The following is a 25,148-nucleotide window of genomic DNA, read 5'->3' on the forward strand; positions in this document are numbered from 1 at the left end:
TGAATAAGATAAAGAAAAGAGGGTGATCCAGTTTACCACATTATATAAATGCAAACAGTGACAGAGGTCTCTCAGAACATTAGTTTATAAGCTTGCACTGATCACCCATTTACTGTGGGCCATGCTTTTTACTTAAAAGGTTAATTGAGATCACCAAAGCTTAAGTAGGTAATTCTGACCATGAAGTTCAGGGAATATGTGATCACAGAGAACAGGACTCATAAGGGGGGCCTTGAAAGATGAAGATGAATTTCACCAGGTGGGGAGAGGAAGTGATTGGAATCACATTCCAAGCAGAGATAACATTATCAGCAAATGCAGGGGCTTATAAAATTATCACATTCAAGGAATCAGAAACAACTTTGTGGGGCTAAAGCACAGTCTAGAAATGGAGGTGGGGGTCAGGTCATAAAGAATACCATGCAAAGAAATTTCATCTTAATCCTATGGGCCATGGGAGTTATTGAAGGCTTTTAAACTGATATGACAAAGAATTCTTTTCTTTCTTCTTTCCTTTCCCTTCCTACTTTCCTTCCTTCCTTCTTTTTTAACAAGAAGTTCTTGGAGAAAAGACTATGATAAAGTCAAGAACACCACTTACCCTAGCCTAGATATCTTTTTTTTTCATAGTGAAATCATGTTGCTGGGTACCAATGAAGGCCCACAGCAGCCTGCTAGTGGTAAATTACATACTTGGTAAGCTTCATCTTCCAGAAGTTTTCATTCTTAAAAAAATGACATATATCATAAGCACCAAACTATATCAATCATTTAAAAAAATCTATTCTCATCATTTTAACCATTTTCGTGTATGTGTGTGTGCGTGTGTATGTTGTTGTTGTTCAAATGAGAATTTTTAAAGCTCTCTCACATTGAAAATGAATGAGGAAGGACAATATCTATTACACTTATAAAAATATTGAAAGGTTTAAAAATTCAAGTAGATAATAAATGAGTGACATATTCTCCAAACTACATACCAAATGCTGAGACTATTCAAATGAACAAGGAGGTCTTTCAGAAGACAATAATACAGCCCAGGGTCTGAATTTGGAGCCCATCAGATATGGGTTTGAATCGTAGCTCCAAGCCTTAGGTTTAAGTGATGGGGGAGGGGAAGGAGATGGAAAGAGTGGGGTTCCTGTCCGTGGTACTGAAATTTCATTGTGTACTAAGTTACTTGTTTTCCTACCCCAGGACACAGGTAATAACTCCAACGTGTCCCTGTTCCCATATTTTTTCCTTTAAAAAGAAAAGTAAGTTCTGTGTTAGTGACAAATTTCCTAGTTTTTATAATATTTCAAACCGAATACAAACCAGGACTTGCTAAGAAACAAATGCAAGTTCACAGTCTGCTCTGATCTCCAAAAAGAGATGTAGTAAATACGTTTGTTCCTGTTAAGTAAGGTTGTACTGGCCTTGAAAGGAAGACCTTGTCACAGTCATTACTGTTCCCTCTGATGTACCTATCACAGAGCTGACGCGTGAACTCAATCTACAAATAGTAAGAAGCCTCCTCCCCCTTTGCCCATCTAGGAACCCCAATGAATAAGTCGGCAAATGAACAGTTCTTCAGGAGAATGACACAAGGCTTCTTGCAACAGAAATGTAAAAGGCCATTTACTCACCCACATCTTCAATACAGAAAATGTCAGCATATGTAACCAAAAGGAAATGTTTTCTGAGCGTCTCAAAAGAAAGTTCGTATTATTAACCACAGGCAGTTCACTTTCTAAACGGAAGCACATAAAGTCCCCAAACAAACTTTTGTAACTGTGAAAGAATTTCTCTTCAGCTGGTTGAGACTCTTCTGAAGTGTGAAATGAGCCAGATAATATTCAGCTCTTGTTTCTTAGTCACCGAATTCTCCTTTCATGAATCCAATAAGTGTCTATTAAAATAAATAAACCCCCTAATGATTCAAGATAACCTAATCAAGAAAACTGAAATGGATAAAAGGCTAAACTGCAAGGGAGACTTGTCAAGGGCTTCAATGAATCCCTGACGAGGAGGTCATCTAAACCTGAAAAAAGATTTGTGCTGAGCATTTGGTTACAGTTCAAGGTTAATTATTTTATACCTTGAACGTAATAAGTAAAAATGATCTGCTTCTTTTTTTATTTCTCAAAATTGTACACTAAGTTCTAAACTGTATTTTCACGGGGACTAATTTTCAGCTGTCTCTGGGCATGTGTCTCACATATCTATGGATGTGTTTGTAAAGAGTGAATCTGTAATTGAGAGTAATGAAAATTTTATTTCTGAACAACTCCTTAACCTCTGTTATAAACGGCCCAAGTCAAGAGGGGATTTCATAAAATCTTGTTGCCTTCCTTACCGTAGAAATATGGGCTATACATAGCTATATAATAGTACAGAGATTTAGTATGACTTTATTTAAGTATGTACACACATACATATACACAGAGATGGGAACATGTACCTGAAAAAAGCCATCCATATCTGTCAAAAAAAAAATGAATCTGGAGTCTTCTCCACTTAAATACTAGAAAGATATTAACAGCAAAATGTACTAGACTAAAATATCAAGGAGAAAACAACCGAAACATTTCTAGTCCCTGACTTCAGGTCCAAATTCCAGCATACCTATGATACAAAACTACATATTATGCCCACTGCCTCAAAAACTCATAAGTGCAGGGGGGAAAAAAAGCAGACACAGCAGAAAACCAGGCATGAGACTTGTTTGAAAGATCAGGGCTGGGACTAGAGTGAGGCAAGCAAGCGACTAATGTGCAAAATTTAAGGAATGTGACTCTGAAAGTGTGTGCCTCCTTGAATTTTGCACCCGAAGACCTAGCAAGCCTACATGCCTAACCCTAGTCTTGGCCCTGTGAAAAAAAGATGATCTTTTTTTTTTTTTTTTTTTTGGCTGCGTTGGGTCTTTGTTGCTGCACGCGGTCTTTCTCTAGTTGCGGCGAGTGGGGGCTACTCTTGGTTGCGGTGCGCGAGCTTCTCATTGCGGTGGCTTCTCTTGTTGCGGGGCATGGGCTCTAGGCGCGCGGGCTTCAGTAGTTTCAGCACGCAGGCTCAGTAGTTGTGGCTCACGGGCTCTAGAGCACAAGCCCAGTAGTTGTGGCGCACGGGCTTAGTTGCTCCGCGGCATGTGGGATCTTCCGGGACCGGGATTAAACCCGTGTCCCCTGCATTGGCAGGCAGATTCTTAACCACTGTGCCATCAGGGAAGTCCCAAGCAAGATGATTAAACAGTCTCTACAGCAAAACAGTAGGAACCACTCACAGGCACCAACATTCTCCAACTGTAAGAACCATGGTTTAACTCAATGTCATCTTTGAAAGAGGGCTGTAGAGTTCAGAAAGATGGCTTTTAATATGTCAACCTGATTTGCTTCAAAGTCAAATGCAAGTTCCTAAAGGTGCCATGTCATGAACAGGCAAAATAATGCAACTCAAGGGTTTCTGCAGTACATAAAAATGTGCTTAAAACCAGTACAGAAACTTTAGCAATGGATAAAGGTATATGACATTTTATAAACTGCATACAAACTGTAATTAACCTTCATTGATATCTAATTATGGGTTCCCATAAAGGCTAGTTTTAGGGCATGAAACATTAACATAATTAATTGCAGGAGTGGTAAAAAGAACCCAATTCCTCATTATAAGACTGATGTAAAAACTGAGATCTTGAGGGAATTTCTGTTGATCACTTCTCAAAAGAATCTAATCCTTTGAATTATGCTGAGAGATAAAGGAAGAAAGTGAAGGGTTCAACTTGACGCTTAGGCATCACTGTATTGACTGCCCACTTAGTTTGGCATTTGAGAATATTGAGAAGCCTAACTTCTTCACTACTTGGTAATAACAGTTTTCTAAAAATGGTAACTGTAGTGTAAATATATTAATTTTTTTCATTTGAATTTGGTGGACAGATCTGACATTGTAGTGTATATGCCCCAGTTGACAAGAGTAGAAACTGCTTTTTGATAGGTTGTCAAAATGTGTTCCAAAGAAACCTGCCCAGCAGGAAGGGGCAGCTACTCAGTCAAGGCCACATGCCTCATTTTAATCTGCCTTACACACTGAAGACAAGACGACAAAAGCAAAAGCATTGCAAGTGAGACTTAGACCACCAACTCATCACCAACTGGCATCATACGGCCAGTTTTTCCTGTCACTTTTTATACCAGAGATTGGGGTAATCAAACATTTACTTCCAATAGCCTGAGCAATCCCAGCCCCAATAAAGCCATCTCCATAAAGAGAACTTAATAAATAAGGTAACTGTCAAACCACTCTTTGTGCAAAGTGGCAAAACCGATCCTTGGGCAATAGTTTCTAAAGGCTAAGAAACAAAACAATGAGACTGAAGATATTTTATAATTCATAAATTTACTCTCCCACATGAAAAGTTGACCTTAAGAAAATTATAGTTTTAACTTATTACAGTGTGATCCCAACTAGGATATAAACACGTGTGTGCAAACCCACACTTACGCATTAGAAGACTCTAAAAGGTTAATGGCAACTACCTCTGGATTGTGGAATTATGGGTGATTCATGTTTTCGCCTTTACACTTTTCTTCAATTTCTAAATTTTTAAAAATGAAGCTGGGGCATGCAGGTGACAGTTCGGGGGTGCGCAGTCTCTTCCTGTCGCCTGCCGCCCCACAAATGGCAGGTGGCACTCATCTCGATGGGCCTCTGCAGTGCTTGCATGGGCCCACAGGCCCCAGAGGGGAGGTGGGCCCCGGCAGGAGTGCAGTAGGGCGGCGTGCGGCTCCATCCCCAGATGCCGCTGCAGGGGAGCCAGACCAGACCACTAGCTTGGGACCTGCCTGCGGGAGCCCTAGCTTCACTTTCAGGGGCCCAACTCATGCGAGAGGGAGATGTGGGAGGTTCCAGTTGTTAAGGGTTTTGTTTTGTTTTGTTTTTGTTTATAGTAAATGTTTTATATTTGCCAAAACTGTAGTCAGCTGAGTCATTTAAAATGTCTTAGGTGAGGGTATAGGGGCTGGGACCCTCAGGCATTGCTGGCAAGGAGGTCAATTGGAATGTAAACACCATCATTTTTAATATGGAAGGATTGGAAACAATTTACATATCCACCAAAGGAAGAGAGTCAAATAAATCATGATACATCCATTCTACTGAATACTATACAGCAGCTTAAAAGAAGAAGGGCTCTGTGTGCTGATGTGGCAAGATCTTTGAGATTTATAAGAAAAAAATCAAGCAGAATCACATGTAAAGTACGCTAGTCATTTGTGCATAGGGACAAAAAAAGTATATACATTTGTGTTTCCAAAGATAGAGGAGAAATGTTAGCAGTGGCTGCCTCTGAGGATGGCTAAGGGGGTGAGGGATGGAGGAGAACTATTCACTGTATACGCTTCTGTTTCTTTTTCAAGCTTGTACAATGAACATATGCTACCTATTCAAAATAAATAACATTAAAGAAGAAAAGAAATGCCTTTGAGAATTAAAAATAAAAAATACAAAATGAAACGAGGATGTTTTACTTAAGTAATCATAAAATAGAAGCTATTTCTTTAAAAAGGAAATATGTACAACTAACTTGTGCCTGGGATATTTTTAAGAAGAGACACAAAAGCAAAGATTAATATAGTAACCCATGATTGAATGAAAAAATTATGTTAGCACATATACTGAATGTGCTATAAACTCCAATAGCAAAGAGCGATAAAAGGAAGGAAACAAACCAAATAATATACCAATTATTTTTCTTTATGTACAGCTGTCTGTCTTTATTTTTGCTTATAAAAGGATCTGCCGTGAAGACCTGTATATATTTTTTCTAGTTTATTTATTTATTTATTTAACATCTGCATTGGAGTGTAATTGCTTTACAATGGTGTGTTAGTTTCTGCTTTATAACAAAGTGAATCAGCTATACATATACATATATCTCCCTATCTCCTCCCTCTTGGGTCTCCCTCCCACCCTGCCTATCCCACCCCTCTAGGTGGTCACAAAGCACCGAGCTGATCTCCCTGTGCTATGTGGCTGCTTCCCACTAGCTATCTATTTTACATTTGGTAATGTATATATGTCCTTGCCACTCTCTCACTTCGTCCCAGCTTCCCCTTCCCCCTCCCCGTGTCCTCAAGTCCACTCTCTATGTCTGAAAGACATGTATATTTTAAATCATTTAGCCTGTTAAGCAAATTAGATCATCTGTAAGGAGATATTTTACAATAAAGAAGAATGTCCATAAAATCTGAGTTTGTAATCTACATCTAAAGCTTAAGAAGCCTTCTATTTAGGATTATAACTTGTTAAGTCAGTAGGTGAGAACACGGAATTTTTTTTTTTTTTTGGTGAGACAGTGATAAGGAATAAAGGCCAGTCAGTACACAAAATCTATTTAATACTAACGTACGTAAAGCATAGGACACATTGAAATCCAATCACCATGAAGAACACAGCTTCTATGGAAGAAATGATTTCAGAATTGTATACTGAAGGCCAGAAACTCCTTCTCCCCAGATGCAGTGGGATCACAATTGTGCCTCCCTCCCTCTTCTGTAGTAGGAGTGAGGACTCCCCCATTCCTGATCCCAGTGGTAGCTCCTGCAGCCTGTGGGCCTGGGAAGGTGTGCGTGGCAGGGAGGAGAACTGGAGGATTGGCAGGGGTCTTGAAATCTTGGTGGAGATGGGGGCACCTCCAATGTCATCTCATCAGAGACCCCTCTGGGTCCATTTATTCCCAGATCACTCCCTTTCTTTTATCCCAGAAGACTCTGGGATTGGCCCTTTCATTACCACCAACTGAGCTTTACAACCAGGTTGTCTATTTCTCCTTTTTGCAATGTCTCAGATTCTCTCTACCTTCCTAATATAGAAAGCAAGACCCCACCCCCGCCAAAAAAAAAAAAGGAAGAAAGAAAAGAAAAGAAACAAGAAAGCAAACCCAGTGCCCTTCTAACATTTTTGTTCATTTGTTTGTTTTTATTTTTTTAATGGGGGCAAGGTAGAACAGGGATTAAAATAAGCCCCTTCCCATTCCTCTACCTACTCTGTTTTCACCCAAACCTAGTAGGAAAAGACAGTCATATACGTAGACTTGGGTCTTTGGGTATACAAATAACAAAGAAAGTTTCACTCTCTTTTCAAAAGAAAACCAGCCTCGGATGATCCTCAGCATTCCATGAGCTGAACACTGTAAGCAATATAAAAAAGAGAAGAGGGCAGGAGAGAAACAGTGAATTAATGTCTGGAGAAGGGGGCAACTGATGTCAAAGGAAAGAAATGTGGCTGAATATGCTGTCGCAAGGCACATGGCCGGCCCTGGAGGACTGCAGTGAGGGTGCCCACGGTCACTGTGTTTGCTCCCTACTGGATTTCCACTGCCCAGATCACATTTGATAAGCTGCAGTTGGGGAGGAAAGGGGAAAGTAACCCTACAGAATTTGAGTAAGAGGGACAGGGAGATTACAAGAAGCTATTAAGGGACAAAGAGTTCCCGTAGCCGCTTAAATTGCATGCTGGGGCACTCATTCCCTGGCGGCCGTTTGTATGTAAGGGCCATACTGAAGGTGTGCAGAGAATGCCATATGCCTTTGCACTATGGCTCCTACTGAGGACCGCCACTCCTAGTTCACAGAGAACAACCATGGACCATAGTACATCCTATCCCATGAAGACCAATAATCTGAATATTCTGCAGAAAGAAAAGGAAAACAGTCTTCAGAACAACACACACACACACACAAAACACCTAAAATTGATCCTAAATTGAAAATGAAGCAAAAGTAAAAGGTGAAATGTGCATAAGCATACTTTTTCCTCTTATTTTTACCCCTGCTTTACGTTTTTGACTTCTCTCCCATGAAGAAAGGGGCAAGGGTCAGATAGGAGGCACTCAGTGGAATCAGATGATGGACTGGCCTGGCCATGACAAAGGAGCGGAAGCCCAATTAAAGGAACAGGTGGTCTACGACCCTACAAATGCGCCCTGATGTAACCCACCCACTAAGAAAACACACACTTTCCAGTAATACTATTTTCCCCAACAGGACCACAGGCAAAACTGCAAACGTTTGTCACTCTTTCAGTTCCTTTTCTGAACCCCTCCTCCAACTGTGCCTGTTCCCTAAACACTTACAGCCCTCAAGGACCATCTTGGCCCACCACCCTTAATCTCTAAAAATTTCCTCCCTTTTTCCTACTCTTCATTCAAAGCGTGCCTAACACACAGGCAGTGTTAGGTATTATTCTTAATATGGTGACAGTAATTCACACCACGCAGTGAATGAGATTTTATGAGGGTTTCCTTTCTATTTTAAAAGACATTTAAAATGGAAGGGGAGGGGTTACTATACATGTTTGAACTGGGCCTCCCAGGCTCTAAACCTACTACAGTTCACAAGCGTTCCTGTTAAAGGTTCTCCTAATTTCACCTCCAAGAGAATGGAGTGCCCTTGCTCTTCGTCTGCCTTCTTAGCCACTCCATACATACACACACACACATCTTAGGGATACACACCAAATACATGTGCAAAGTACCACATCAATTGATTTCACTAAGTATGCTTTTTATCAAGCAAATGCTGGTAGTGCTTACAAAGTAGAGTGAATAACTTATGTTAAATTGCCTTTGAAACTGTCGGTTAAGTTCATTTTGTTTGGCAATGCCGTTTTTAAAAAACTTAATGCCTGATTTGCAAATCTAGTCAGCTATTTACAAATAAAGTTCCCTATTCATAAATGAGAATGAAATCATTGTCCCAAAGGAAAAAAGAAAAACAAAGCATCTTATCCCCACTTAGGCTCAATCTCATCCTTCAGCATATTAATTCCTAGTACTATGTTTTCCTCCAGATTCGGCAAAAACAGGGCTACTGAGTTCTTCAGGAGGCAACAAAAATTTGGAGAGCTAAGTTTGTCCAACTGGCAAACACACTTTTCAATCAGCCACCTGAATTACTTGGGGAGGCTGGAGGCATCACTATTTCCAGAAGCAATAGTGCCAAGTCAACAGGAAGATTACAAGCATTCTGAGTCAAGTTCTCAGACTGTGGTCTTCAGTTTTTCTTGAAAGCTGCTTATAAAAGGAGGACTGAGTGAAACTTTGATATTTATGTCAAGTCACAACTAAGGGGCAGGTTTGCAGAATCAATTGTGTAGCTTTATACTTACTGCACATTTACCACATATGTCCTTTATTACACAGTGGAAAACCATTAAATGCACAGTAGTTTTGCCAAGTGGCATTATGCATTTAACAGCTTTATTCGTTTAACAGCTCCAACTCTCATTATATTTTGCCATGTGGTACACGGGATTTTATGCATTTAACAGTTTAAGAAAGCTCTATGGCATTTTCTTTTCATGTATTTCATACTATGGTTGGACATTATATCTTAGCAAACTGTATTTCAATGACTTCATTGTGAGAGAAAGAATAATCTGGAAAAATTACTACATCAAAATTGAAATGGGAAACCAATATTTCAATCCTCTTTGAAATTGCTGGATATTCTACTGCTCTCCCTTTATTAACATCTGAAAAATAACAAGTCAGGTTACTGCAAAACCACAGGTAAAAAAGGCTATTCCCAAAACCATATAATTAGTATAAATATAGCATTTAACTATCATTTTAAAAACTTAATTTTCATTAAAAACCACCTTGCTTAATACAATATTCAGTAACTTCCTTCCTTTATAGCACACAACAGAAGATTTGTTAGGGAGATGGTGGACCATTTTACCATTTACATATGTAGGGACGAAAACATTTGTCATGCAAGGCCACAGAGGAAATCAAGCTCAGAATCAAAGGACTCTCAAAATTAAGCTTTAACTAACTTTTGTTTCCTCTACCCTGCATTTGGGTAATTGTTCAACCCAGGGATAAATAAGTAGGCACCTCAACCTAACCCATTCTAGGATAGGGCAGTAGTTGTCCCTTTAAATGAATTGAAACAGAGTAGATCCCATCAACTGTTTCTGCTTTCAGAAATAAAAAACCTAAGCATCTGTCTACCCTTTTCCCTGGAGCATTCCATTCCCCACAATCCCAGCACTCTGGAAAATTGTACTGGATAAGCGTCTATGTTTTTCTGTTAAAGATTTTAGCACTCACTCTGCACCCGATGTGTGTTTTCTCCTGGAAAAACAACTGTACTCTATACATAAAAGAAACACCTGACATTGCAAGGTGTCTCTGGGGCTGAGGAAAAGCAGTTATTATAACAAACTCATCCATTTCCCTGGTGGGAATAAGAGAGGTGATGAGACCTGGCTAAAACTTGGTCTCAGGAAGATGCTCTTTTGGACACACTAAGCTTCACTCAAATACCAAAAGGAAAGAAAGAAAGAAAGGATACATAGCAATATTCAGAATTAGGAGAGAAATCATTCAAGGCTGATTCCTTTTGAAAAAAAATTTCTGTAAAAGAAAAAAAAAACCTGGGTTTTGACTTAGTCTCTATTCTGAACTCTGATGGGAATAAAAGCAAACCATAGAGCAAAATGCAGAACACGACAGGTTCTCTAGGGATTATTATTGTTGTTATTATTATTATAGGAACAGATGTATTTTTATTGGTGGGAGGAGGAGAACAGTCTAATTCCAGCCCTCACTTCTGCTCTTTTAAAAACCACTCACCTGACTTTTATTTGCAGCCACTTTGGCAAACAGGGCTTGAGACACCTTGGCCCTTTTCATCTCCTGTTGGATCTCGTCATAAATGGCAGCTGTGATGTTGACGTTGGCGCCGTCCACCTTAATGGGGAGGTCTGTTGTCGGTGTCGAGGTTTTGGCCTACCAAGAGACCATGAAAATAATAATTTAAAAAGTGCTGCATTCAGCCCAGCCATCTGTGCAGAAATTATCAAAGGATTTCAGTCAGCTGATGCCAAACTGCATTAGCTACAGAGGGACACTTCCTGTCCATTATTCTAATCAGGTTAATTGTGATTGGAAATAATTGCAGTGCATTCCTATAGGACATGCAGAGTCCTGTCAACCTTGTTCTTTCCCTCACAGTAGCTGAGACAGTTCACAGGTACGATGGCTACTCTGGGCACCAAACTCAAGCAATCACTTAACTGCAACACAAGCATGCAGAACACACACAGTTACCTTTTTCTTTCTGAAAATAGTACACCTTGGAGGAAGAGCCAATTCTTCCAGAAAAAAATGAGTAAATGGGTAGAGGTCTCTAAATAATAAATTATTACTCAATTTAATGCACTCCCCTGAGTCTCTCATTCTTTATTAAAGCTTTACGTATGTCATTCGAGTATGTATGGCTTCCCACCGTTATCATCATTATGCTACCCAGACAGTCACCTAATTTCACCTAGGAAATCAGTGGAAATGAAACAAAATTTCATTTCATAAAACGAGGCTTCAGAATGCCTTTGAAGTGCCGTTTTCATTTTCTTAAACTCATATTGTGGTTTTATGTATTCTGCCGTGCTCGTTTTAATTGAATGATTTCCCATCAGCTTCAGAGACAAATGAAGGACAATACAGAAGGTGTCTGTACTTCTTGGGGTTAGGATAACCCTAAAACGTTTGAATCTACTTGATCCAAAAGACTACAGAGCATTTGCTCTGGTGTGTAAGGAGAGGGGGCTGGGCAGCCTTCTCAGAACCCCGGGCAACAGGACAAAGGGAAAAGTCTGCCCCAACCGTTGGATTCCTGAGCATGGCCAGCTGATTTGGTCTAAAGTGGATTTTGTTTTCTTTTCATCCCCACCCACCCTAGAATCCTAAACCACTATGTTCCCTCTGTGGATGTCCTGAGCTGTTGTTCCTCTGCTGGATTGACAGTATGCAGGTTTGGAGAAAGACATGGCATGAAGGGTGGACACCATGGGGTCATTCTCAACAGTGTCTTGAAGCCGGAGTTATGTCCTAAGTTTCCAGGAAGGCTTTGATTCCTACGAGCGCTCAGTGACCTTTGCCATTCTCCTTTGAATTTCCTGTCTCATACTATTTTCTAATTACTGCAAAGTAATAATAAGAATAATTGATGTAGTACTTTTTACGTGCCAGGCACTCCAAAAAGTGCTTTTTTGTTGTTGTTATCACAGTTTATTCTTTTTTTTTTTTAATTAATTAATTTATTTATTTATGGCTGTGTTGGGTCTTCGTTTCTGCGCGAGGGCTTCCTCCAGTTGCGGCAAGTGGGGGCCACTCTTCATCGCGGTGCGCGGGCCTCTCACTATCGCGGCCTCTCTTGTTGCGGAGCACAGGCTCCAGACGCGCAGGCTCAGTAATTGTGGCTCACGGGCCCAGTCGCTCCGCGGCATGTGGGATCTTCCCAGACCAGGGCTCGAACCCGTGTCCCCTGCATTGGCAGGCAGATTCTCAACCACTGCGCCACCAGGGAAGCCCACGTTTTATTCTTTTAAGAACACAATGAGTTAGACATTATTATTTTCACTTTACAGATGAAGACAACTGAAAATAAAAGAGGATATTTAACTTGCTGGCAGGACATGCAGCAGCAAGTGAAATAACCATGATCTGAACTCAAGTCTCTCAGGCTCCAAAGCACAGGCTCAGGAATCACTGTGCTACCCTGCCTCCAAAACCTCCAATTCATACTGGTGCTGTTTTTACATGTTTCTTCTTGCCCTCAAGTTTGAGCTGTTCCCGTAATAGTCCAATCCTCTCTCATCTTTTTCAAGAAAACTCCCTTTTCTTCTTAAAACTTCTAATTAACGTCCAGTGCTTTTCCTGTTAAGTGCATATTTTAGCATACCATTTCTGCCTTTCTCAGTGCAGGTTTCTTATTAGCCTCACTGACTAACTAATCTTACCTGACTGGTCAAATCTTCTCTAGAACACTGACGGCTAAAGTCAAAGCATTGAAATATATGGTTAGGGGCCCAGCCTTGGAATCAGAATAACCAGAGTTCAAAGTCTAGCTCTACCACTCAGCCATGTGACCTTACACAAGGTATTTAATCCATCTAAACCTCAGTTTCCTCATCTGTAAAATGAGAACAACAGTGCAAAATGGCAAGGATCCAATTCATGCAAAACGTTTGCAGTACCTGATACAATAAGTGCTCAGTAAATGATCATTCTTATACTTGTATTGTTGTTTGGTTATTTTTAAGTACATTGAGGAATACTGGCCAACTGAAGGTTATGAGAAGAGGCTCTGGAGGTTGAATTTGAAACCTGAAAGTCTTCAATTTGTTTTAAACCGATAACAAAGTACTGACGGAGTCTGGAAAATAATCTCCATGGACCTATGCAAGGTTCTGTGTGTGTGTGCCCTGCACTGCTGGCTCCAACTCAAAGGCTGAATCACTGGGTACCCCTCTGACATTTACTTGCACAATGAAAGAGCCTTATAGTACTATGGATCTTTGCTACTGAGATAGTTCTGTAAAGAATTTTGAATTAAGTAGGTAATCATGAAATGTGTTAAAAGTCTTTAGTAACTTTCTCAATGTTTAACCAACAGAAAAAGAAGAATGTTCCAGACAATGTAAAAATGTCGGTGCCATGACTGTAGTCTCAAAACTATTTTGAGAAAAACATTTTATATTTATTTTCAGAAATTTCAAACTGTGAAATTAAACGTTCAATTTCCCTGCTATACTTGTCCCTAAAGGGCACCTTTATCTAGGAATTTTCTAGACAGGATTTTTTGCTGTTTAAAAAAGCAAAATACTGACCTTAACTGTGTGGTGTTGTAAGTTGGTCTGGCTCTGAAAGCTACCAGGTCTTTGAAAAGATGCCTAAGATGTAATCTTGTTGGAAAAATATTACGAAGGAGCGGAAAACAAAACACACAGACCTGTGTGATTTTCTAACAAGGAGGAGTGATTTTCTGAGAAGAGTTGCCCAATTAAATGGCCATGAAGCATGGCTGGATTCTCCTGTAATGGTTTAATGGGCTTCAAAAGTGGCAAAAATGTTGGTGAATTTAATAGAAGTAAATATTAGTGTATATTAACAACTCGTCCAACTCAATAGCTCAACAGGTATGCCCCAAAATTTTTAAAAAATAAAAGTAAAGATAAAAAAGCTTGGTTACACTGGTCCAAAGTAAGCAGTCAAGAGACTTATTTTTGGTTTAACAGTAACTAAAATTCATAATTCACTAAACACTAAAGTCTAAGTATCACAGTTTGGCAGTGCACGATAGAAAATTATCTTCAGTTAAAAAAATCTATTGCAGAGTGCAAAATATAAAAAGAGTTAAGATGTGTGAAAAAATGGATATACTTGAAAAAGCTCAAATATTTCTATTAGAATAAGATTCTGCTTAATCAGTTCCTTAGAACTTATCAGGAAACAAACTCCTAAACCCAAAACTATAGTATCTAAGCAAAAAAAAAAAAAAACCCTTTATTTTCAAAGTACCCATTTTTCTGATTTGTACAAATGTGTACCTGTTAAATATTTGTTTTCAAAACTCAAGAACTTGCAACCATGCTAGCAACAGTAAATGGGGTGGCTTTACCATAAATCCATTGATGAGTAAAAGTTTAGGCGAAGTAGGGAGTAGGCTAAAAATAAGTGGGCTCAGATCTGAATTGGAAATGACTCTTGGCTGACTTGAGATCTTGACCCTTCAGTTAAAATCTTTAAATCACACAACATTACTAGATGTATGCATCTGCAGGAGGACCTGAGAACAGAATGCTTTTAAAGTGTGAAGAAAGGAGGGATGGAAAGCTGAGTCAGGGTCCTGTGGACATCACTGTAGGAAGGAAAATAATTAAGGCCTACATTTCCACTACCATTTTCTAAGGGATCACTGAATGAGCTCCCAGACATTCTGATCTAGCCGCTGCATTTGCATGTTTCCATCACACACAGGTTCCTCCCTGATTTTGTCTCTTTCAGATTGCATCAAGCAGAACTTGGACTACTCTAGCTGTCGCGTGCTCCCAGCTACCCTACCCCCATCCAAATAAATACACAATTGAAGGAAAAGCAATGCTTCGCAAACTCAGCTTCAATACAAATCCCCTAGCCCCTTCTGTGATAACCAAACAGCTGTATGTAGACATCTAGTGCTTACCCTTCCACCCACTCCTGCCTTCCTGCCACATGTGGAAGAATGGGACTTTCTTAAAGGGACAGAAATGGCATGGATGATATAGTAAAAGATAACCACTAGCATATGGTCAGAGGTTCATATCCTCTGACCCACATGTTCAGTGGATTAAAAAGTCCTGGCATTATGTCTCTTAGTTTTTGAGGGAAAACACAGTAGCAGTGAAGGCAAGATATCTCCAAGGCAAAGAGTGAAAAGTCAATGGAGCGAATATCTCACCTGAGGGGTTCGGGAGGAGCTGGGACTGCTGGAGGCCGATGAGACCATGCTCACATTGGGGTTCATGCTCCGCTCTCTCTCATCCTGGTATATGCGGTCCCGCTCCACTTCCGGCAGATTGAGGAAATTCTGCATAGCCCTCAGGTTTACTAAAAGAGACTGAGATGCTGTCCGAGGGTCTTCTTCCTTACGCAGAATCTCAGACAACAATCCCTGATTAAGTGGAAAAAAAAAAAAGTAGGCCAAGTTATATCTGCAGGTATGCGTGTGTGGTTTCCGCCTTGCGCCCCTCTTCCCCTTTATTTGTTTGGTGTAACCAGCTGGCTGTGACGTCAAGAACCTCAGTCTAATTCCTGAGGGTTCTCCAGCAGGAAGATTTGGTGGGAACGTGCTTGCTCTCTGGGGGCTGTGCCTTATTTTGGAACATTCTATTCTGACACTTTATCATCACTGTAATAATCATCAGTGTACAGAGATGCCAGCTAGCAAGGTAGGCGCTCAGAAGAATTGTGAAACTGCAATTACCACCAGGTGCCTCCTACAAGTATTTCAGGAACTGTTAGAACTCTCTCTGCTTGAAACTGGGAACACTTGGCAGTCCTGCTCAGCTTTACAAATCTGCCAAGTTTGGTAAATTTAGTTCCGACATTTAAACAGCATGGGAGATTTACATCGACTTAAAAAAAAAAGTTTGGCTGAATTTCTGTGTGACCGGCCACTGTTTTCAATATAGATGTTTCTTATGGCAAGAAGAAGAAAAAAAAAGACACAAAGCAAATGGCTATAACTTGGCCTCTATTAACTTCCCAATCCACACACATAATAGGTTTCCTTGCATATGTACTAGAGGGCACCCAAACCTTTTTATGAGATGCCCTCATGGGGACGCTCCAATCCCACCATTAAAGCAACGGAAGTATAGTCACATCCGGTAACAGGCCACAGCGCACCTCAGAGAATGCCAGGATAGGCTCAGATACTTTCTGATTGTGTGAACCATCCAAATAGAATGCTTTACATAAAAAAAAAACTGGTGTTTTCATGTGCTCTGCTGACAGAGAATTCACAAAGAAAAGAAAAATGTTGACAAGTCTAAAGAAAAGTAGTACAGACGCAAAAAAAAGGCTAGAGACCTGAGTTAGAACACTGCAGTACTTGGGGCAAAAGCAGATCCATTTCCATTCTGCACACTTGTTAGATTATCACACAGAAGCATCACTTTACATTCCCAGCTAACATCCCTTCTCAGGGCAGTATGAGATCAGGGCCCAGGATTATCCCCCAGAAAAAGCTAAGATGTTAACCTCTGTATCTTACAACAGATGGGGATAACCCCAAATCGTAAAAGTAGATGATGCCAAAGGCATTTCCACTTAGGGGATATTAATGCAAAGAAACACTATCAGATGTGTAATAGATGGCTAAATAGGTCGTATTTGGCCAATAGGCCAAAAAGGCATTGGATACCAAAGAAATATACCATCTCTAGTTGGCCAAAAATCCTCAGGGTAAGGTAGGCGGTTTTTTGTTTTAAAAAATAATGCATTACAATATAGTGAAGCAAATGTCACTTACAGGAATGTGCATCACACAGTTATCAGCTTCGGGAGTAATCACCACTCAAAACATCATGTAAGACAATTTTACTATAACAAACCTACAAGAGGCATGCCATCTGATACCTCTTGCCAGTTTGGTTGTCATTACTTTGATAAGTCTTTACAAATGAGACTATAATATGCCATACAATGAAGCTAGAAAAAAAATGTTAACAAGTGTGTGTCTGTGTGCGTGAGTGCCCAAGGAAAGGTCAAGGTAGGGCATGTATATAAAACTACCCTACTGCTGAAATGATTCTAAGAAAATCTTGATTTCTTGTCATGCTTTCAGAAAGAAGCAACAAGTGAGACACTTGTCTTCCAGAAAATGTTATACAATCTAAGTATTAATTCTCTTTCTGAAATTAAAAGTCAGCTCTGCCTTAAGTTATCCTACTTTCCACTTGGGCTAAGCAACCTGAAATATTAATAACAAATCTGTTTCTAAGACAAAATTCTCCAAATTAATATGTGCAGAAGCAAGAGGGATGTGAATTTAAAATCAATACCAATTTCCTATATATACAATGGAATACTACACAGCCATAAAAAAGAATGAAATAATGCCATTTGCACCAACATGGATGGACCTAGAGATTGTCATACTAAGTGAAGTAAGTCTGACAGAGAAAGACAAATATCATATGATATCACTTATATGTGGAATCTAAAACATGATACAAATGAACTTATTCACAAAACAGAAACAGACTCACAGACATAGAAAACAAACTTATGGTTATCAAAGGGGAAAGGGCAGGGGAGGAAGTTTGGGATTAGCAGATACAAACTACTATATATAAAACAGATAAACAACAAGGTCCTACTGTATAGCACAGGGAACTATATTCAGTAGCTTGTAATAAACCATAATGGAAAAGAATACGAAAAAGAATATATATATATATATATATATATATATATATATATATATATATATATATGAATAATTTTGCTGCATACCAGAAACTAACATGACATTGTAAATCAACTATACTTCAATAAAATTAAAAAATTAAAATTAAATAAATTAAAAATTAAAGCATAAAAGACGATCAATACCAATTTCCAATACTAATAAGATACTAAGATTGATATTTTCTGAGCTTTCTTTAACAATGAACTTTGCACATGAAGGACAAGTTGGTACCCACTCCCCTTCTCTCTGTCTTTTTCTCTCTCTCATAAGTGACTTTAGCATTTTACTAAATGTCAGACTACCAAATTTGGAAAAGTTTTAGGATCTACATGGATATATTCTTTATCCTGGTTATATGATTACACTTAAGATCTCTCAAAGGCGAAGTCTGTAAACTCTTTCTTCCGTGAAATTATTTTCACAAATTGTGGAGGACACTATGGCCAAGATCTTCCATACAAAACATTGAAAAACCAAAAAATATTGTTCTAATGGACCAGGTTCAAAATTGTAAGTCTGTTTATTCCTAATCAATAGAAAACAAAATCCCTCCTAAGGATAGAGTTCTTTCATTTATTTTTTTGTTCAGCTTGGTTTACCTTTTTTTCCCACATTGAAATTGTGGAGTTCCTTCCCCTGCATTTTTTACATGTTGGACAACCTTACAGGGAAATGAAATTCATCTCTAAGAAAAATCAAGACAAAGCATCCTTGTAAATGACAGCTCATCAGCATCACTTCTGAAGTGAATGAGACACAATATTTGTATTTTAAGGGGTTGGTGGAATAGACTGCTGCCTCTGTTTTATTCGCCTAATTGAAGATAAAGTCTCAAACCAACAAGGTGGCCATTGCTGCCCCAGAGAATGAGAACACTGTTCTGAATTATTTACTTAAAGTCTCATCTGTGTAACCCTGGTCCCAAAGCAGAGTCTTTTCACCGCAGACATTTTCAATAACAAGTGGCTAACTGGTGGGTACAAGAAGAGTTTTAGTTGTCTTGTTGAGCCTTCTTCATTTTGGTTACGTGCTTTTAATGACTTAAGCAGGGATTTTTAAAAACATAGTCAAAATTCTGCAGGCACATAAATGTAAAGCACGTTTTATTTAGTTAGTTTAAAATCATCATAGGGGAAACAGATCAGAAGAAAAATGTACGGCATAACTTAAATATACCACAAATCACCCCATCTAACTATCAAGATAAGTAAATGTTTATCATATTGAAACTGTCTTGAATAGAACATAAATTAATAATTTATCTTGCATAAATATTTCTAAAGCCCTTGCTACTATGCTGTCTGGCATTTAATTATCAACCAGCCAGGCAGGAGGTGTCACTTGGACATTCCCATTATGCAGCCTGAGATACAGAGAACATGGCATGGCACCTGGGCACTGAAAAAAAGGTGTACTTTTATGAATAGAAAGGTCATGAATATTGAGAATGTGAAAATTGAGGGAAATTAATAAATTAACCAGGATATTGCTTATTAAAATTTCATATCAGTAATCTTATTAAAACATATTGCAAGTATTCAGTAAAGTGGTCATTAAGTATTTTCCTCATCATAGGCAACAGAGCCTTCTCAAGGGAGAGATTATAAACAATTCTCTCCATGGTGTTAGCTGAGGTTGTGTAAGACCAGGAAACATGTTGACTGAAAAGGAGTAGAACAATCCTCTGCACAGGGTAGAAAGGCACCTTCTACCAGAGCTCTTGGGTTACAGGTCACTGAAAAAAGAAGGGAGCTGGGCAAAAAGAGCCTCAAATTGGCCTTCTCCCTAGTCTTTTTAATGGAGGAATTTGTAAGCTCCATATTTTTTCCAGCACCAGCAAAGAATACATGAGGTTGGCAGAAAAATTCAATAAAAGCAAAATAATTCAAAGCACAAAACAAGAGATAATATAATGCCATCTAGCTTCATTGCTAATACAGGCTATCCCTACAGACAAAACAAAGAACTGGGGCTGGGAATTCCCTGGTGGTCCAGGGGTAAGGACTTGGCTCTTTCACTGCTGAGGGTGCAGGTTCAAGCCCTGATGGGGGAACTAAGATCCCACGAGCCACGTGATGTGGCACCAAAAAAAAAAAAAAAAAAGAACTAGGGCTAATTTTTTAAATAAAAAATTGCTATGCTTATTATTACTAGTATTTTAATAATATTTGTGACATCTTAAATGACCTTAGAGTTTCTGAATCTGCAATTTCTGTTGAAGCGCTTTCTTATTTGAAGAGCTTTTCTTATTATTATGATTTTCATATCCCTTCAACAATTTATATAGTTTGCTCCAAATCGTTAGTGTGTAAAATACACGCTGATACTCAGAAATATTTGGGAAACATTACCATGACTGGCTCTATAAAATTTACTTCCAAGTTTCTGTACTAGCCCTTGAGGCTTCGTCTGGGACGGGTGAGAAACTGCCTTTGATCGGCCCTTAAATCCTCTTAAATCCTTTAAGAGAGCAAGAAGAGAACCCAAGCCTGGGCCAGGTTTTAGGAATCTGAGCCTGAGCCCATCAGACCTCCCAGGTCACTCGAGGAGAGGTCACTGAAGATCATTACTGACTAGATTTCAACAGATATCTCTTCTTCATACTTCATAGACATTTGTAATTCTCTACGATTAGGTTATGTCTCCCATTGATTATCTAGAGAACCCCCAAATTCAATACGCCTATTGCCAAAAAAATGACAGATCAGTCTAGTAATTCACTCCCTATTTACAACTTGGTACAAAGCTCATAAAAGAATGGAAAGATTAATAAGACATAGATTCTGCTGCCAAGGAGTTTACTATACAATGGTTTACAGAAGCACAATGTGAAATATAAGCGTCATAAATTTCAGACAGAACTAGTACCATCTCAGTTCAAAAGAGGGTGAAAGTATTGCCAATCGCAAGACTCAGGGAAAACGTTTTGGAAGAGGTGGTATTTAACTTGGCGGGGATTCAAAATGTGCATAACGCATAGACATAGAGATAGTGATGAGACCAGGCGAAGGGGGAGGGCGAATGAGGGACTGGACAGTATTAGAACACTTGAAGAAAAAGAAAGAGCATGACTAATCCAGAATACCAAGAGAAGTTTCTGTTTCCTTAAAAGCTTAAAAAATAAAAAGTGCAAAAACTGATAAAGTGGTAGAAGACTTTTTGAAGTGAAAATAATACAGTCCACATTAATATAATTCAGAACTACTGGAGTAAGCACAAACTAACCAGCAAACACTACCCCCAGAATGAAGTGATATTAGATAATCTGTTCAGCCTCTTTGTCACCTGCAACAAATTAGGCTTTCAATATGCAAAACATCTTCCTTCCAGAAAAACAAATGATCATGATTCCATTTAATTGTAATTTAATGAGGCATAATTTACTTTTTAAAGTGATATACACCAGGTGTGTATTGAAAAAACTGACCCAGCCAAACCCCAGTGCTATTCTTTGGAAAAAGCCTCAAACTAGCCGGAGACTATTTTCATTTCTGTAAATTATATTTCTGTTCACATATTTATTCTAACATAAACTTTTGAAGTTAACCTCCGAAATACTCATATATCATATAACATACATAGCATATCATAGTTTGAGAGTGTTAGGTTCCAAACAAAGATAGATATTAGAATGTCATATAAATCCCAAAGAAAGCTTATATGTACTACTGATTGCAATGCCAAAGGGAAAAATGTGTGCTTGCCACTTCTACAGAATCATTTGGACTGGTTATTTTAGAGAAAATTAGCCCTATTCCTTTATAATGTATTTTAATTATTAATTGTTGGATGTATTGATAAAGTATATAAACTTTTAAAATGAAGGTCCTTTTCAGAAATCAAGTTACATCTCTTTAAGGGTGTATGGGTTGAAACATATTTGCTTTGCAGTAGTGAGTCTGAAAATACATTTTAGTTCATCATTTGCTTAAAACAAATGATGTCCTAACCAATCAAGTTTCAAAGGCACATATACCCCCATTTTACAGATTAAAATTACAGAGGGTCAGAGGTGGAAGTGGCCTTGGCACCCATATGGGCTAACCCCACATCCTGCCACTGAGCATGACCTATTACATAGTTCCCTCTGAAGGTACTCTTCACGTTTCACCACCCCTTTTGCATGCTTATTGGTTAGCCTTAACTTTATACAATTCTGAAATGTCTGGTTCCAGCTGACATGAGAGCCAAAAAATGGTATCCTCTTATGAAAACCAGGTGATTCCAAATTCTTAGCCTAATTGTACAAAGTGAACTCTTCAGTTTCAGTGGTTAATGCACAGTTAGTTGAAGCTGTGAACTCAGCTCTTGGCTGAACAGAGTATTGACATCCTACCACCTGAAAGCTGACCTAACGGAATCAGTTCTCTCCTAACCTCCAGTCTCATTTCCTTCTAGATGTGTCTGAGAGGCATGTTCTCCTCTGCTCACAAATATAAACAGGTTTCCCTGAGTCCCATATTCATAATCTACAACCCCATTACAAAGCTTACTGCTGAAATTCATTTGTGTTATGCTAAAAAATACTCACCTCCCCCATCACCCCCTAGAGTACCGCTTAGCCATGAAGCCAGAGTACTTAGTCTGATTTGAATAAAAGGTATACAGGGCACAACAATGACAATTTGATTTTTATTATTAAAAATGATGTGTTAAATCCTCAAAGAAAATGTTGTTATTGCATTAGTTTAATAAAAACCTCTCTTTTACTATAATATTTCTTTATTAGAAAAGACAGCCTATGCATATAGCACTTTTGTACCGTGGGGGTAGATAGAATTGAGCATCTAAAGGGAATTAATGTACTCTGCAAATATAAATGCATATACAAAAGTAACATTTGCAGACAAATGTTGTTGCTGTAGAGATGTATTCTGTAATGCACTGAAAGACTATGTATATATCTGTATATGTATATACACTGCAGTTGGCAATACTTTCTCCCTCCTTTGAAGGGAGATGGCACTAGTTCTATTTCACATTTATGACACTTATCATCTTTACATTGTGTACTATAAAACCTCTTTCTCCCATCATATAGTAAACTCCTTCGGAGGAGAATCTGTACATTTTGTGCTTAGTGGTTAGTTGGGGATATACAGGAATATAGGGCCCTAAGAAAGCATCAAATGCATATTTCTCATTTTTCTGGAAGTGGGAGTCCCATCTTTGCTAAACAGTCAGCAGCAGGCCCTGATGGACCACATGTTAAAAGCCTAACTCACAATAACTCAAGATCTTCTCATACAACCTATTGACAACGATAAGATAATAAATACTGAAATTTTGTGCCATGCAAACTCCACTTTAGAACAAATATTCCATGCACCCCAAACCTACAATTTATTAAACGAAACACTTCCCTCACAGACAGGTTTCTTTCTAGTATATATAATAAAACTTCGCTTGTGCCATCTGACACATCAGAATACTGTAAGCATGCAAAGCAAAGTTAGTAGGTGCAACAGAACATTCTTGAAACCAAAGCAGTCTGTGCTTTCTTAACTGCAATCCCCTTGTCCAAGCCACACTTCAGCATGTACCATGGAGGAACTTAGCCAAAACCAGATTCCTGGCAACTTTACTACTTTTTACCTACCTAATCTATACAACGATAGATGCAATTAAATAAACAGTCCTATGTCATTTTCTTCCTTCCCTTCTTATCTCTAGGAAGTCTTACGTACTGGAATGGGGGATGGTGCACAATCTAAGTCAAAATTTTCTAAACACATTAGCACCAAAAAGCAAAAGCAAATACGGAACTGAACAGGTTCCTTTTGGAAACATTTACCAGTGGTGTTCTCAGCTCTGGGCACATACATGGTTTCTACTAACACCTCAAGTACCTGGCACCATGACTATTGAATTCACAAAGTGCTGGGCCCTGGTTATTCCTAGTTTCCATGAGTATTCTGCGAAACAACTGTTGGCAAACTTCCAAAAAATTTACTAGCTTTGGCTACTTTGTCAAAACATTGGCAAAAATAGTACTTTCAAAAACAAAACAAAACAAAAACATACATTTATTGCATATTTATATCTCAAATGTATCAAATGCATTCAGATATAAGAAGAAAAGCAGTCTATTAACATATGAGTTGACTCCGTCCTGAAATAATTATAAAACATTATTTTTTCTTGCTGAACATTTTCTGCCTTAGCTTCAATCACCTCCAGGGTCAAAAGCATCTGTTCTTACACAGTACATGCAACATATTACACTACTTATCATACCACAATGGGATTACTGGTTTAAAAGTCTGTTTATTCCTCGTACCTCCTTGAAGGAGGGACTGTGTCTTTCTGCTCTATGATAACAGAAATGATTGAGAAAAAAAGGGGATATGAGTATGAGTTCTGAAGTTAGAACTGCCGGGCTCAAAACTGGGCTTCAACTGGACAAGGATTAATTAATCTCCCTATGGCACAGTTTCCTCACCTGTAAAATTGAGATAATAATTGCACTTCCCTCATAGGATTCCCTAGAGAGCTTATAACTGTACCCTATATGTGTTAAATGTTCAATAACCGTTAGCCCTCATTATAACCCTAGCATAGTCTCTGAATGCTTAATAAATATTTGTTAAATGAACGGATAAATAAAGACAGAACTAACATCAAAGTACATTTCTTATTTTAAATTTGCAACTTCAAATATTCAAGGCCCTCCACTTATATTTTGCTAGATGTATGTCTTCCCATACAGAACACAGAAAATATTAAAAAAAAATTTTTAGGAAGTATAATAATTAAAATTATTTGGGATAGAGGAGAATGTAAAACAAGATTGAATAAATTATCTAAAGCGAAATGACCATATGGACATTCAGGACAGCACTAAACTAAGATATTCATTTATACTTCAAGGAAGTAAAACCACTTTCCTTCCTTAAGTAACTTTTAAAATCAGCCTTAATCTGCATCACTGTTGAAGCATGGGTCACAATTATTAGTGGATGATAAAATTAATTTAGCATATCATAACTAGTTTTTTATAACAAAATGCAATTAAATAGATTAGAAATTACCACAGTGCTTCATACACGTATTGTTTCATGAAGGCTTTTTTTTTTCTTTCATGAATAAATATACAGACAGATAAAGATACAGTTGGAAATGAGATAGAACTCAAAACAGACATACACACATATGTGAACAAATGTGTGAGTGTGTGTATGTGTACTAGCTCATGATGTAAAAATTACTTCTTACTGGGTGTTGCAGTCAGAGAAATTTGAAAGTAAATACTGTTGTCTACAGGAATAATTTTAGGCACAAAGCTTGCAGATAGAATTTAAACAACCTTGTAATTTCCAATTGACTTCAAAGTGATTCAGTTATATTTTTCTCACAGAATTTTTG

General features: G+C 38.5%; 1 protein-coding gene across 3 annotated transcripts in view; it reads right to left on the reverse strand.

Annotated features, from left to right (window-relative positions):
- The window catches only part of SATB2 (SATB homeobox 2), a 187,136-nt gene that overhangs the window by 41,028 nt on the left and 120,960 nt on the right, over positions 1-25,148 (reverse strand). For all 3 annotated transcript variants that reach the window (XM_082467077.1, XM_082467076.1, XM_082467078.1), the window contains exons 8-9: positions 15,267-15,479; positions 10,619-10,774 (exon numbers count right to left, since the gene is read on the reverse strand). In XM_082467077.1, the coding sequence (XP_082323203.1) occupies positions 10,619-10,774; positions 15,267-15,479 (369 nt within the window). The remainder of the gene's footprint in view (positions 1-10,618; positions 10,775-15,266; positions 15,480-25,148) is intronic.

The sequence above is a fragment of the Balaenoptera physalus genome (genome assembly GCF_965194825.1).
Source record: "Balaenoptera physalus genome assembly, chromosome: 6".
Taxonomy (NCBI): Eukaryota; Metazoa; Chordata; class Mammalia; order Artiodactyla; family Balaenopteridae; genus Balaenoptera; species Balaenoptera physalus.